Source organism: Pomacea canaliculata, linkage group LG12, assembly GCF_003073045.1.
Source record: "Pomacea canaliculata isolate SZHN2017 linkage group LG12, ASM307304v1, whole genome shotgun sequence".
NCBI lineage: Eukaryota > Metazoa > Mollusca > Gastropoda > Architaenioglossa > Ampullariidae > Pomacea > Pomacea canaliculata.
In genome coordinates, this window is record NC_037601.1 from 16,497,358 (window position 1) to 16,511,170 (window position 13,813).

At 36.8% G+C, this 13,813-nt stretch overlaps 1 protein-coding gene across 4 annotated transcripts; it reads left to right on the forward strand.

Moving 5' to 3' along the window:
- Positions 1 to 188: 188 nt before the first annotated feature.
- On the forward strand, positions 189 to 12,963 carry LOC112553492 (putative uncharacterized zinc finger protein 814). 4 transcript variants are annotated; one of them, XM_025220751.1, is made up of 6 exons: positions 189 to 3,071; positions 5,489 to 7,816; positions 7,985 to 8,197; positions 8,403 to 8,638; positions 9,385 to 9,583; positions 10,087 to 12,963. In XM_025220751.1, the coding sequence occupies exons 2-6, from the start codon at positions 5,612 to 5,614 to the stop codon at positions 10,402 to 10,404; spliced, it is 3,171 nt and encodes a 1,056-aa protein (XP_025076536.1). In that variant the 5' UTR covers positions 189 to 3,071; positions 5,489 to 5,611; the 3' UTR covers positions 10,405 to 12,963. The 4 variants fall into 4 exon arrangements, with proteins under 4 accessions (XP_025076536.1, XP_025076535.1, XP_025076534.1 ...); XM_025220750.1 differs by having other exon boundaries at positions 189 to 3,017; XM_025220749.1 differs by having other exon boundaries at positions 2,464 to 4,339.
- Positions 12,964 to 13,813: the final 850 nt, after the last annotated feature.

Sequence of the window (13,813 nt, forward strand, 5' to 3'; positions counted from 1 at the left end):
CTACATTTTGTATTTTCTCTTTATTTACTCAGCTGTTCTTTGTTTCTTCTCAGTTAATTAACAGTTCGCAGATAAAAGGGAGGAATAAGTGGCAAAAGTACCCAAAAAATGTATGCATAATGTACATATTTTCTGCAAATGTTATTAGATAAAGCCCATAGATACACATGTATCTGAACACATCTTGGGTCTTCAGTTACAAGTATTTATGTAACATTCCTCTAATTTAATTTTAATAAGGTTTATTGCTTAAAGCTGTTTCCTCCTTTAGCTGAAAATACCAGTATCACATAGCTTAACTAAATCAATCCAACAAAGTAGTGAAACCCTATCCTTGATGTCTGCAACAAACTCTTCATTAAATGTCAATTAAGTACTGTTTTGCACATTTTTCCAACCTTTTCCTGAACACCGGTAGGTAGAGAACTGCATGATGTACCAAAAAGAGAAGAAATAAAAATTACATTTCTAACCAAAAGAAAGGGTAAGATTGTGGCATAGTGTTCCTTCTGGCTCTACAGGCTTGTCTGTGGGAGGTGTAGTAACTAGACTTTTTAAAAGTATTAGAGATTCGTGGCAAAGACTAAGTATCTTTAAGACCTCCAGTTACAAATATTTCATTCATGATTAAGTTTTTTGACAAAATAAAATGGAGAAAATTACATAATGCGTCAGAAAAGGGATTTTAAAACTCACTTTTATTTGAAGTCTTTAAATGTCCTACAGCACACAGACCATTATTTCTGCAGGATGAGGATTTAAAAAAAAAAATTTTTAACTGTGCGCATGCATTTGCACAGCCAATGTATATGGCTTTGCCATCCAAACTTGACTGTGTATGTAACAGTAGTTGCATAAAACAGCAAATTTTTTTGCTCAATAGAGAATCATTGGACTTTTAGCTTCCATACTTTTATGCTATATGGGTCAATCTCAAGATGAGAAAATGAAATGATCAAGAGGAAAGAGTGTGAGAAAGTGTGCATGTGTGTTCAAGAAAAGGGCTTTTAAAAGAATGTACTGAAGTTGAAGACTTTTGTGGAATCGATAAAGCTACATATTTTTGGGTTATTGTAAAGACTTTGAAAGTCTAAAATCAGATATAAGTTGCCTGAAAGATTCTTTTTGTTAAAATATTTTTAGATTTTTTTTTATCCTGTTTCTCAAACTATTTAAAAGGGGTTTCAGTTGCCACTACTAGTTACACTGGACCAAAAAAAAAGACTTTAAGGCTTTATTATATTCTGTTACTGGCCAAGGCACATGGGAATGTTCAAATCTTCTCATTTCACCAAAGGGATATTGGAGTAAGTCAGAATGTTTGTACATTTGATTTTTTAAAAACTACTTTTTCCGGTTTGTGGTAATTGAGGTTTTTTAAGAAAATTGGGTATTAGAAAAGCCTGCTGTGAATATGTGTTGTTAAAGAACTGCTAGGTGCTTACTATATATATATAATCAAAAAGTTCTAAGACATTTTCAGTTACCATTGTGTGATTAGAGATCTGCATATGCTGTTCAAAACTTAATTTTTGAAGTAGTTATCCATGTCAGGAGACATTATTGAAAAAGTGGGTTTACAGGTGTTATTTCTTCCCTCTGTCAAAATACCCATTATTGCATATAAAGAGCGTGTTCACAATCCCTCTCTGAGGCTCAGATAGTAACACAATGATTAAAGTTTTTATCAGCAATACAATGGGCATTGGATGGTTTGGGTTCAGACTTTGCCTCCAGCACACTGTTCTTTCTTGCAAGTGGCACCTGTTTACAGGGCTACTTTGACATGATATATCAATAGTCACTGACATGGCATGTAAAACCAATGGGAAAACTGTCCACCTCTTTTATAATGAGAAGTGTATCAGTATTTTAAACAATCTTGATAAAACTGTTAATCAGGCCTTTTATCATATTTGAGGAAGTAATAGGAATTGAGTGCAAATTATGGGGTGGGGGGGTTTATCATTGAATATATTCATTAGCATAGTGAAAATTTTCTCTGTGTACAAGAACATTTTGATAACACTGCACTTGCCAAATCTAGCTTCCTGTGAGGTCTTTTCCTGCTACCATCCTAAAATAATGGTGAAATGACAATATGTGATATTGCAGTGATCCATCCTAATGCATTAGTGGGGCAGAAATTGATGATTTCCAGTTTTGCTTCCCAACCTCTTAACACATTTCAGTTGAGAAAAATCACACAGGTGTAATTTTGAAATGCTACGTCTTAGAACTTCTTGATCAGACCTTGCAATGAAAGTGAGGATGTCAAGTCAGACAGATGAATTATTATAAAATAAAAACTGTAAGATTGTTTTATTTTGTTTATGGTGATGTATTACACAATTTTAAAATCTAAATTTTATGATATTAGGATGCAAAAACTAGTGTTGTTTCAGGGGTTTTATTTATTTTTGTTATTTCTGTAAGACACTTTGATGAAAGAAGCATGTAAAGAATAAGCTTATTGAATTGATCCAATGTGCCATATGTTGTTTGAGACATTTGATAGCCTGCAAAATATTCTGCAACATTGTGTGATTAGTGCCTTTGAAAAGATAGCCATGAGAAAAGTGAATTTCAGCTTATCAAAAAGTCTTAATAAGAGAAAACATTACCACTTATACAATAATATTTATAAGCATACACTGACATATGTCGGCAAAGTTAAAAATAATTAATGCTGTTGATATAATATTTTTTCTCTTAACAGCTTCCTAGAAGAAGTGCCGAGTGTCACAGACCAAATAGAGAGCTACCTATCTGACTTAAGGAACAAATTTGTAGCCTACATCAGCGAAACTTTCCAACATTGCTTTCCACCACATAGGAGTGAAGAAGGACCTGCCCTTTGAACTGTATAAAGCACAAGATCTACGGAGTGAAGATGGGTGATAAAGCGAGTTCGCCCTTAGAATGCCGGAGAACAAATGTCCAATTTTGATGCAGCCATAATGTGTATGGGCCATGAGTCAAGTCTCAGTTTCCATGCATACCAGACCAGATTGGTGGTACTTTGCATTCATATTTGAGTTTCATAACATTCTTTTCAGCTGGGTGATATGGTAGGTAAAAGTACTATAAAACTAAGAAGTCATATAACAATTAAAAGAGCGTGGATCAGAGGGGGCAAAAAATCTCATAAAGTGTGCTTTCATAGAAGAAAAGTGACACAGGAACGTACTAAAAATAAAATCAGAGATGAGTTGAAACTATTTTTATGAGTTGATAGCTTCGAAAAATATATATATATTCAAGTAACAACCGTTCGAAATCTATTATTCGTTTTAGATCTTTTAAAACCAGCAGGAATTTTATTTATGTACTTTTCACTAAAGCATACATGATTGGTATTCAGATCAGATGTCTTGACACTGTTGCAAGCCTTTACTGCTCCTGTCATTTAACTGGCATTACCACAGCGCGATGCTAGATACTCCAAACGCACCGCACGTATCTTGACAGCAAAACTATATACATCGACAATTTTATTTCAGCAACATTTTGACATAATTATTGGGGCGGGGAGTTGTAGACTGTCGAAGATCGCTTGTAAATTCGATTAGATCTCTATTACATGAGCGAAATCTGCGAGGAAAAATGCTAAAAATACTTTTAATTTTTTTTTTTCTTTTTTGTTAAAAAACGCGAAACAAAATTTCTCATCAGTTTTTAGTACTGTTAACGATTAGTTGTCCGTTAATACATTTATTTCATCGAGCTTGGTTGTAGAACGCTTTCATTTTGAATCTGGTCATTTTATTATTACTTTCACCAGACGACAAACAACGAAGGTGACACTGTTAAACCTCAGGCATCATTATCAGATAGTCTACTTATGGAAGGCTTCTTGCGTGTCCTTACGCTATTTTCATGGTGTCATAAAGGGGTAGAGGGTGTATATACTGCTTAGTTTAGGTGGGTTTTTTTTTTTTTTTAATTCCAGAGCGGGAAAGCGAGACTGGTTGGTGGATAAGGGGATAATTTTTTATCTGCACCAGTCTCGTAACTGAAGAAATAAGTTCTAACTTTAAAATTCCAATGTATCTGTTTCATACAAGCAATTTATAGAAAATAATGTGGGACACCAAAAAGGCTTTTTAAAAAAGCTTCAATCGAATATTTTCTCCGAAGTGGGGAAACTGATGAGCATAAGGTGGATAATCCTGTAGCTATTATGGTGTGTATGAGTTAGCTCCCATGCACCTGTATTGTATAGGAAGTAACGCTTATCATTTAGGAGAGTTAGTGCCCGAACTCAATGTTATTCATATTCGGTCTCTGCCCATCTGCTTGTCGAAAGAAAGATTTTCTTTCCGATGGCATACTTAAAGTAAGTTTAATATTTTGCATCTATTAAGTAGACTGGTAAACCGTACTGGTTTTAATTTCCGTCTATTAATAAAATTGTTCAATAATCTAGTCTATTGTAGCATTTGGATTAAGTATCGAATTCTCACAAAACACTGCATATGGAGCTATACTTAGTGACCGGTTTAAGGTGCGATTTTATTCAGTTATTAACCCTAAAGGCGTCTTTTCAAATGAAATCTAATTCTAAGTCAAAAAAAGGCCTTGGTGTGTTCAAGTAATATTCAGTAATCTTCAACAACTTGATCAAGTGAAGACGGTCAACTGTGAACAACATGGCGGGCATCCGCCGTAGCTGAACGCAACGGGATTCGAGCGAATTCGCTGTAGTGCAATAGTTCCATGAGAAACTTGCTTTACAGTCATAAACTAGAACTTTCTGACAAGGTGAATCGTTTTAGTTGTAATAATTACGAGATTTAGTAGTTGTCTTCAAGTGGAACATACTACAATTGCATCATTTCGATATAAAGGATTTTGAACTAATGAAGATAGGGATATCGTTGTTGGCAAAAACTTAGTGTAAACAGACAAAATTGGTAATAATTTAATTGCTCATGGTATCGTATCTTCCAAGTAGAGTACATTAAATTGCTAAATGTAGCAAGTTTTAAATTTACAGAACAACGTGAAAAGCTTAATTGAAGATTTAAAAAAAAAATAAATAAAATTCATAAATGCTTAAGTTTGGAATGTTTGCATTAAGGCAGATGATGGACATTTGGTTCTATCAAAGTTTAGTACGCCATGAATAATTGGTGCATCGTGAGTCAGTACCTCATTCTAGCTCTCCCCCCCCCCTCCAAAGAGAGGAGGGGTTACAATCTCTTCATTACAGAAGTAAGCATTTTTTTAAATATTATGTGACTGCTTCAATCTCTTGGAACTTTTTTACAGGCTCGAAGCCTAAGTATTGGTCATGAAAGAAAATAAAAGGTTAGAGGGGAGAATCTAGAGCTGATCAAATTACAGAATCTGCACATTTACACAATACCTTCAATACTCAGTATGCCATAAAAAGGATTTAATAATCTTATTGGCTGAACAGCGGTAACTTTACAAGACATGGAAACCTTGTAAAATTGGCATTTACTGTATTTTGTTTTTCCAGGCCTACCAAGGAGATCAGGCTACCAGTAAAGTGTGGTAAAGATTATCCACTTAAACACGGCTTTAAGTTGTGGAAAAAATTGTCTCTGCTGTGAGGCTCTTTCATGGAAATTGTTTTCAAAAAATGGATTCCAGTTCTAGACCTCTGTACTATGACCTGCAGAACAGTCTGCCAATTGGTGTGGGCATGATAAACAAAACTAGCCTTATGCAGGATACTAGTGGCTACAACCTGCCTGCTTCTGGAGCAAACATGGTGGGCGGGTATCCAATGCCTAGCAGCACAGGCACAAGCACTCCAGGCAACTTAGATGTGACCATGATGGTGCAGTGCAGTTCCACTGACGTGGTTGTGGTTGTGGGCCGCATGAGCTGGCAGTGCTGCACATGTCAGGAAAACCATGGGCTAGATGATAGCATTGACAAGCACATGACATCAAAACACAGTTTTTGCTTTGAACACAAATCTTTATTTGGAGGAGGTGGTTGTGACGTAATTGACGTTCAAGCTGAACCTTTACATACTTTTCAAGAAACAAATACATCCAGAGTGGAGGAAACTTATAGGGGAGATGTGTGTTCTGAGAACAAGTTGTTACACAGTGCCATCCAGAACCAGATTTCTCACAGTGATGCTACACAAACAGCAGTATCACTTCTTCCTACTGTTGACGAACAAACTTCTGGAGGAGGCAATAGTCGTTCTGGTCTTGAAAGAGAAGTTGCCCTCCTGATGGCCCAGACTTTTACTCAAGCCAGTGAGACATTGCCACAAAAGCACTGCCAGAAATCTCTAAATGGTGTGGCGCAAACTAGTGCTTATCAACAGTCTGGAATAGTATCAGAAGAAAAAGGCTCTGTCGAAGAAAAGCCTGAGGCTTCTTCATCCATGTTTTCCACTGCAGATGAGCAGGCGAGAGGAAAAATCTTTGGGAAGCTTATTGACAAAGTGGAAAAGGCAATCTCTTATGTTGTTGACACTGAGGCCCAGAATGGGTTGCTGCTTGTGGCCACTCAGCTGGCTAGAATGAAGGCGCAGGCCAAGTCCAAGCGTAGCAAGTTAAAACAAGACCATTCCTACATTAACTGCCCACAGTGTGGCAAAGAAGTAAGGAACAAGAAGGCATACATTAAGCAGCATAACCGATCGCATGAAAAGGGGAAAGAGTTTCGGTGTTCAGTCTGTAACAAAATGTTCAAGTATAGAAGTACCCTGCGGCGGCATGTCCAGCAGCAAGGCCACAGCGGAGGGTTCAAAGATGAAGGTGATGTAACAGCTGCAGAGTTCATTTCATCACTTTTAGAAAATTCTAGACACGAGAGAGAGAGCACAGCAACCAGCGAGCTCTCTGCAGCTGATGTCTGGGACACCAAAGAAGAGATCAGTGATGAGGTTCTGTCAGCTGCAGGTGCACACCAGCTTGAAAACAACTTGCCACAAAACCAAACTTGTGAGCAGTTAGTGTCTGGTGAGCCAGCATATGAGAAAATTCTTGCAGCATTATTGGCCAAAGGAGAGCAGGCAAGATCTCCAAATGGGAAAAAGCTGTCATTAGTACAGTGCTTTGTGTGTGACCGAGAAATTCGTAACCGAAACTACTACATTACAAGGCATGCACGATGCCACACTGATGACATGCTGTACACTTGCACCTCATGTCAGCAACAATTCTTCCGCAGCGACTATTTTCAACAGCATCTGCTACAACATGGAAGCATTCTGTCAAAAGCCACAGAAAGTGGCAGCAGTCACGGAGTTGACCTTGATCATGAAGGCATCAGTAAAATGCAGGAGGATGGCAGCCAGGCTCACCCAGCATCAGCCTCAATGCCAACTTTGAGACGTTCCTTAAGGAGTCAAAAGAGAGGCTGCAACTCCAAGTCTAAACCTTCCACTGTTCCTTGCAAAATTTGTGGAAAAGATATATTTAATAGAACATACAACATCAAGCGGCATGCTCGTCAGCACTCCATTTTTGAGTGGGAAACCGTTCTCAACATGTCTTCAGTTGAAGTTGCCAAAAATGGGGCAGCTACATCCTCTTGGAAGTCTGTCTATGATAAGCTTGGGAGAGACTTGAAAGGAAAGGCATGGGGGCTCTTTCAGTGCCAGCAGTGTGGGAGATCATTCAAAAAGTATGCCGATAAACGACGTCACATGATGCAGCATCGCAGCACGTTCACATGCGCCATGTGCCAGGAGATGTTTGAAAGCTATGCTAGCCTCCGGTCTCACCAGCAGGCATGTAGACTTTCTGCAGGTGCTCATTCAAGGAGAAAGTCAGGCACCATTAGGGGGTCCACCTGGCGGAGACAGCAAGCAGGCAAGGTATACATTTTGACTAACACTCTCCTGGCTATCATTCTTTAAAGGGTTGTGTTTGTTTGCTTGGAATGCCTGTCCTGTAAATATGTTGGATTTTTTAAAATAAATGTTGTCCTCAGCAGCGAGTCTTCAACCTTTGAGACTGTTTTTGTTCGTTGGCACTATTTACAGGCACCTGTGCAAGAAAAATATACATGTGGGGTCTGCAGTGCTCAGATCATAAAAACCAAGCACAGTATCGAGCGTCACATGCGAGAGCTTCACTCAGAAGGGCAAGTACATGCATGTAATAAGTGTGGACGAACTTACGACTCCTATCACAAAATGCAGCGTCATCTTAAATCGCATGGGGACACTGGTGGAATCTGTCACGTGTGTGGCAAGGTAAGTAGAAACTTAGCACTACATAATAACATCTCAACTGACAACATTTACCTTTTGATGAGCTCTGCTGAAAGTTTTGATAAATACCATATTAAAGATGTGAGTGAGCATCGTAGATTGGGATGGGGATAGAGGAGGTTAGCTTTTGTTTTTAACACTTTTATCAATGGAGCAAAGAAATGTGTTATTGTGGATGCTGTTGCAGGTGTTTATGACTAAACAAGCTTTGCGCAATCACACCAAGCTACATGCAGGTCCAGAAGGCATGTACCAGTGTGCCCGCTGCCCCAAATCATTTCGTTTCCAAGGGTTGTTGGACCGTCATATGCGAAAGCATACAGAAGACACAGAAGTCTGCCCTCACTGTGGCAAAATCTATATTTCCAAAATTCACCTTCAGAGGCATATCTCAGTTGTGCATTTGGGTGTCAAAGATTATAGGTGAGAAGCAAGCTGGCAGTTGAAACTGTTTTCGTTTGGGATATTAAGATCATTTTTTAAGTTTTGAAGGACTTTCAAGGTTGATCATGTTTCCCATAATAAGCTGTAGTTTCTATGGTGTGTCATTCTTCAGGACAAAATGAAAAACTCAAGAGCAAGCAATAGTTACACTGCTTATGTTACTTTGTGCCAAGGCATCTTTGCCATTGCTTTATAACTACAGCCTTAGGGTTAAATGGGTTAAAGCTTTAAAGTCATGTGATCTGGATTTTTTTTTTTTAATATACCTATGGAGACAGGACACTTACCCTTGATTTCTCCATTTTGACTTACCCTTGCTTTGCAACTACAGCCCTAGGAGTGCTGCTTGTAAAATTAATAAGTATATCTACATTCTGCTAAGTTTCTTTTGTGATCATAAATAATTCTTGCATTTCATATCTTTGCTGCCATTTGTATTTTCTTAGTTGCTTTTAAAATTAGTATTAACATGTTTTCAACAACTTCTAGTTTTGTGAACATAACTTATCATTTGCAAAATAACTCCTAATAATTTGAATAGTTTTCAACAAATACAAACTTACTGCCAGTGGCATCAAAATCTGAACTTAGTTTGATAGATCTTCCATGTTGTAGTCTGTGTTTTTAAAATGATTGCATAAATATGAGCATATAAAGAGTTATTTCAAAACAATTTACAAATACCATCTTTTGAATTCTACTTTTTTTCTCTTTGGTAATGATAGGTACAAATGTAGCCAATGTGGGGCACAGTTTTTTGAAAGCATACAGCTACGAGACCATGTTGCTTATCGCCACCAAGGCATACAACTTTACCGGTGCAAGTATTGTAACAGAGGTTTCAACTGCCGTCCTACCATGGTGCGACATGAGCGTAAGACACATACTGGTTACTTGCCATATGTATGCAAGCACTGCAGTCTGGTATGACATTTTTATTTATTTAATATATATTTTTGACTACTTGTCTTTCAGTGTGTCTCATGTAGATTTTGATTTGAAAATAACTGGTATGTAGAACTGCTTGCTGTATATGATTAAAATATGTCTTACGTTGTGGCAGGGAATCTTTAATATGATGATTATCATCTCGTGGATAGGAGTGGTACATGTGGGCCTTACCTGACACTGATAACTTATTTCAGATGATATAAGTTGCTAAATGATAGGGTTAGTTTATGAGTAGAGGACCAAAGATAAAGTTATCAGCCACCTTACCACATACAAGCTTTTGGTAACTTATGAGAACAGAAGTTGGTATACTAATTTTTAAACAAATTGTCTTAATATATTGTGAAGTATTTTCAGAGAATTGTGCTTGGCTTAATATTTTTTCTTTTAAATTGATAAATTAGAAATTAAACCTGGTAATTGTAATTTGATGTTTTTATTTTACAGTTAAATTTGTTTGTTCCCTGATTTTGCAGGGTTTCCCAGAGAAATCTAAGCTGATTGCACATGAAATGACCCACACAGGTGTATCACCTCATCAGTGTGAAGTCTGTAGCAAGTACTTCACAACAGGCAGTGCTCTTCGCTCTCACAAAAATCTCCATCTAGGCATCAAGCCCTACTGCTGCAGCATCTGTAGCAAGGCATACATCAAGCGCTGGCACTTACAGCAGCACATGCGTAAGACTCATGCAACAGTGGAGGTTGGATGGCAGACTATTGGCGACCCATCCTGTCTACAGCCTACTGCAGATCAGATGGGCGTGCAACACACAGACATTATGTATCAGTGACAAAGTATGGGTTTAATTCAATCTCTGGAGGATTTCTTGGGAGTGCTGTGGTTTTCACCTTTTATCTGTGGGAGTTCATCTGAATGTTCTTCATGCATTTTCTGTGTCTTCTTTGATTGGCACAATGACATAAACTATGACACCATCAAAACAAAACCAGGTTCTTTCTTTTCATCCCTGATAAAATGCCATCACTAAAAAGTTGTAGTTAAATATCTCAGGTGCCCTTTGCTTAACTCTACCTCGAACTACCAGAACCTGATCATAGCACTTAAACAACATTTATATATTGTGCCCAGGAATTTAGAAAACTTGTGTGAATGCTTAAATATGAGACATTCTTTCAGCAGGTTTCATAATACATTTAAATGTATGGAAAATTTAAGCTTAAGGCACAACTGATACAAGCAGAACACATTTTTTCTGCCTAATTAATCAATTGACTGGTTAGACTAAAAACTCCTTAAAATCAACCTAGATTCTTTTGATTCTCGTTTATCTTGGGGCCAGATAATGCATTACACCAGACCTGAGTGCTGTCGCTTTGCATGGTTCTCAATAAAGATCTTTATTTATAAGAGTGAAAAGCAGACCATGATGAGTGAATGAAAGAATTGAGATAATGCTGACAAAAAGGTGTTTTTTTCCTTTGTTGTTTTCTTTTGCTCTTTCCATCATTTTCATGTTATCAGTTTGATGAAGCTGCTGTGATAAGTCATAGTACCCTAAGGTGGCTCAAAATGTCAAAGACAATTTATAAACTGATTACTAGTAATTTGGACATTTTGAATGTAGATTATGTATAACTTTTGTGTGACCAAAATATAGTTCGGTTACTACAGCTAAAGAAGCTTTGACAGTTTGCATTTTGTTTTCTTCTTTGATGAGATAGAAATGGCAGCTGGTTTCAATATTTTTATGTATGGTTTTTATTGTCTTGAGAATTCTTACTTTGTTATAAGTTCAAAAATCTATTTTCACATATGCTGCCCCCTCCCCTTTTCAGGTATCTTATACCTTAAGGTATTTAACCTGACATCATCCCATCCTACTGACGATCATTATCCATTAATTTATTTATTTAGGAAAGACGTTTGTTTAAAAACTGCTTTATCAGAGAATTTGATGCAACATCAAGGCCAGTTCTGCTGCCAGAAAAGTTTGGGTTTTTTTTTTTTTTTTTTTTAAGTAGCTCTGAACCGTCCATTTCATGTTTTGCTACCTGGCAGATTAAGTTTAAGGAATATAATGAAAACCTGCCTACCATGCTGCTGCTATTGTCTCTTCCTAGGTGGACATGTTGTACTGAACATGATGCACCTTTTACTCATGCCTTTGAGTTGCAAAGAAGGATTACTTAAATTTTGGGGAGGGAGTCTTAAGGGATGTTATTTGTTGGGGTCTTTTTTTTTTTTCCCTTTCTTTCATTTTTCATCTGTGATACTTTATAAAAATTACATCTACTTTCAAATGCTGCCTTTAGCATGTAAATTTTACTTCTATCAAAGAGACTTAAACAAAATGCTTTTATTTTTTTGTCTGATTTATCTTATTCTTCATTGTGTATCATATCTCTTAAGTGTTCATTTTTTGCCAGATAGCAATGTAAGCAAACTTTTTTCTCCATTGTTTCTGCCTGCCTCATTCTCGGTTAGCGCCTGTTACCAATACAGTTAAGGTTGGATATCCTGGGTTCAGCTCTCGTCTCAGGCATGCTGTTCTTTTACTGCATGTGGCATCAGTTTACAGGGCTGGCTGCCTTGTCGTGATATAGCCTTAGTCGCTGGCTCAGTGTAAAACACCAATTTCTACTTGCCTCATGCTCAAGACTTTCCCAATCCTTTAATCATTGTTAATTATCCTCAAAGTGCCATTTTGCAGAAACTGCCTCTTTTTTTTAACCTAATATAAGGAATACAGATGTTTCTAGCCTAAAAGTCACTTGATTCATACACCTCAAAATATGTTTTTCAGTCAGTAAACACTTTGTTAAATGTCCCAGTCTGATAGTCAAACACTGCGCTAGCTATTAACCAGAGACACCTCATTCAAAACAATCGAATTACAGGTTCTTGACACGAACCACTATTAGGTAACATGGCATTGTCCTGCTTTGATGACTGCTTGCAGTTTTGCCAATGGCCTTATGTAATCTGAGAGTGTGTAAGAAATGTAGAAGAATGGTAAGTGGTGAAAATATTTGCTTCTAAAAGTTATATGTGACAAGTTATTTTCTATTTTTTTATCTGGCATTATGATATGTATTTCTATTTGTTCATATAACTGTACAAAATTTGAAGCGTAATGAGAGTGAAAGTGTAACAGAGTGTTCATGTGAGTCCTGTTTTTTTTTTTTTTTTTGGCATTACAAACTATACAAATGTGATAATAATTATACTATTGTAAAATTTGTTAACATTCCTTAAATCACATATTTATAGAAGTCTGTTTAGTTTCTTTTAAATGGCTTGCAATGGGAAAGTGTATGGGAAAAACGCTGAAAATGATGCTGTTATGCACAGAAAGAGAAGTGGCATTAAACGTTTAATGTTAACTGTCTACTGTTTTCACTTAAATTGTTGATTTTTATTTTGATGTTTTTCATCATAAAAGTACTTTTTACAATTAGAGTTTCTTACTCAGGTACAAAATAAATGTGTGCATTTATTTTACATTCATTCAAAACAGTATAATATTAAAACAGGCTTTTTATTTTTGGAGTCTTAATAGTTAATAATTTGCATTAAAAGAAGGAAAATAACACTTTCAGTAATAATCATAACAGCTGCCAGTCGTCCTGAAAATCTTACAGTGTATTTCCGTGTGTTCTGGATATCAATTCTATATGTTTCTTATTCACATTCCAGTTTTTAGATTGTCAAAGATGTTTGTGATTTCTGAGATGTTCATCACTGTGGAAAACAAGCTTCAAAGCATTTTTTTTTTTTCACTTTCACGTCTTATGTGGCAGTCATTCCCATATCCAGTCACATGAGCTCTTTTCATCAGATATATTTATTTTGTTCTACAACACTTCAAACTGACTTCAAGGCATGTGTGATCTTTGGTATATGCTTTATATAAAATGACAAAATTTTAATCAGCTGCAGCATCACAATCTCAGGCAGAAAAATATGCACACTTAAAAATCGCAGATCAAAATTATTTCATTGCTATTACCAATGGCAGTAATTCCAAAGCCTGCCACACTCTGCCATCAGTAGTAATTGGCAGAATGTCCCAGATAACCTTATATAAGGCTTTGTTCTGATTCAAGATTTTGATCCAACGATGCTGACCTAACGATACTGCATGAAATTTCAGAATGAATCAGCCTGGAGACTTTTCAGCTCATAGGGCCTGCCATGTGCTGCCTCTTTCTTTATTGTATCACCACACCTAGCAGCAA